Source organism: Sinocyclocheilus rhinocerous, unplaced genomic scaffold (genome assembly GCF_001515625.1).
Source record: "Sinocyclocheilus rhinocerous isolate Xijiao unplaced genomic scaffold, SAMN03320098_v1.1 scaffold3145, whole genome shotgun sequence".
Taxonomy (NCBI): domain Eukaryota; kingdom Metazoa; phylum Chordata; class Actinopteri; order Cypriniformes; family Cyprinidae; genus Sinocyclocheilus; species Sinocyclocheilus rhinocerous.
In genome coordinates, this window is record NW_015624599.1 from 166,176 (window position 1) to 168,361 (window position 2,186).

Sequence of the window (2,186 nt, forward strand, 5' to 3'; positions counted from 1 at the left end):
CAACAACAAAAGAGCGCCAAGCGTCCCACAGGAGGGGCGGTGACAGTTAAGGGGCTAAAAGACGATAATAATCCTTTAACAAGCTACTAAAACACAGAAAGCTTTGCAGGATTGTCGCTCCATTAATTTGAGACCAAAACATTTGCACCTGAAGCTTCAGAAGCCTCGAGACCCGAGACAAAGCCTCGAGCTGCAGGTTCATTAAAGCCGCTTTCATGCTCAGATTTTCTCTTTCTCTCTGAACTCACAGGAATTACAGGACGGTCGTCTGCATCTCTCCGGAGATAACACCAGCATGAAGGACGAGACGGCGGTCAAAACCAGTCCTCGGCGGGCCGTCCTGAAGGACACGGACCTGAGCCGGAAGAAGTTTGTGGACCGAGCGAAGAGGATCGACACCGTCTCGCGCGCCGCCTTCCCGCTGGCCTTCCTCATCTTCAACATCTTCTACTGGATCACCTACAAGATCATCCGACACGAGAAGCCCTGAACACTGTCCCGGCAGCATCGCAATATCTGACCAGCTTTTTATGGAAGATGCTGTTTTATACGATTGTCTTTTGGATCGTTTTTATCAATCAAGTCGTGCAGGTGATATTATTTCACCCACAATTCAATAGAAATATTATATATTATTAAAATGCTAAAAAAAAGTCGGTAAATATAATGTAATAAAATGTTTTATAATTAAATTAATTAAAAATATTTGAAAAATTACATTTAAAAAATATTATGTTATTTTTTAGAAATAAACAAATATATATTTCTAATATAATATATATATACAGTATATATATATCTGACCAGCTTTTTATGGAAGACGCTGTTTTATACGATTGTCTTTTGGATCGTTTTTATCAATCAAGTCGTGCAGGTGATATTATTTCACCCACAATTCAATAGAAATATTATATATTATTAAAATGCTAAAAAAAAAGTCGGTAAATATAATGTAATAAAATGTTTTATAATTAAATTAATTAAAAATATTTGAAAAATTACATTTAAAAAATATTATGTTATTTTTTAGAAATAAACAAATATATATTTCTAATATAATATATATATACAGTATATTAAATATAAATATAATATTACATTTTAATATATATAATTTAAAAACATTACATTAACACTACATTTTTAAACATTATATATAAAAGTAAATTAAAATGTACTTTTATTTATTAGATCTTTTTGCATCTAAAATGATGAATTGCTTTGTTCCTCTTTTATAAGTCGCTTTGGATAAAAGCGTCAGCTAAATCAATAAATGCAAACATATTGCAATTGTAAAATCAAATAAAAATAAAATATGAATCAATTTAAAAGCATCGTTTAATTATGTTACGATTGAGAAAAAAAATTAAAGTCATTTAAAAAACTAGAGAATTTAAAGTACAAAATAAAAAGGGGAATTTACAGCTGTTTAATTACTCTTATTTATTTGTATTACATTTATTTATTAGATCTTTGGGCTTTCCATTTAAAATATTTCATTTTATTATATATATATAAACATTGTATTATATTATATTTACCGATATGGAGCTTTTTCGGCTTTACCCATGACCTGTAGGAATTCTTGAAAATGTAATAATAGTGAACACATAATAGTGAAGATCACAGATGAAAAGTGTATTTTGCTTTGGATCACGTTGTCTCTCATTACGGCACGGTATGATGTAGATTCGTCTGTGTTTCTCACGGCTGTGACTCTTAAGCAGTTGTATCGGAGTATCAAACTATTAAACGCTGCATATGCTGAACATTTTCATATTTCAGGTCTACTGAGACAATTATTGGGGATCAAATGATCATGATTAGGTAATGAAGATGATGTACACGTAAAACCACTTGGCAAGACATCACTTGCTCAGCAGTGAATGGGTGCCGTCAGAATGAGAGTCCAAACAGCTGATAAAAACATCACAATAATCCACATAATGCTGGATTTGTTTCAGCTTAAGAAAACAGCAATAAAAAACAAGACATCACACTCACCGTTACGGCTGATCTCAGACAGACCGTGATGAAGCTCCAGACGCTTGGTGCTGATGCTGATGCTGAAGCTGGTTTCCATGGTAACAGAGGCAGCGGCGAGGACACTTGAACTGGATGGTGCTCCTGATCGCTGCGGTCCGTCTGAAACATGGCTCTGTGGTTTCAGCTCTCGAGCGGCGGCA

The 2,186-nt window shown here is 33.9% G+C and overlaps 1 protein-coding gene across 1 annotated transcript in view; it reads left to right on the top strand.

Annotated features, from left to right (window-relative positions):
- Nucleotides 1-520, top strand: part of LOC107745263 (glycine receptor subunit alpha-2-like) — a 45,450-nt gene extending 44,930 nt beyond the window's left edge. Inside the window, exon 10 of the mRNA XM_016559115.1 lies at nucleotides 251-520. Coding sequence (XP_016414601.1) covers nucleotides 251-490 — 240 coding nt within the window. The 3' untranslated portion in view covers nucleotides 491-520. The remainder of the gene's footprint in view (nucleotides 1-250) is intronic.
- Nucleotides 521-2,186: the final 1,666 nt, after the last annotated feature.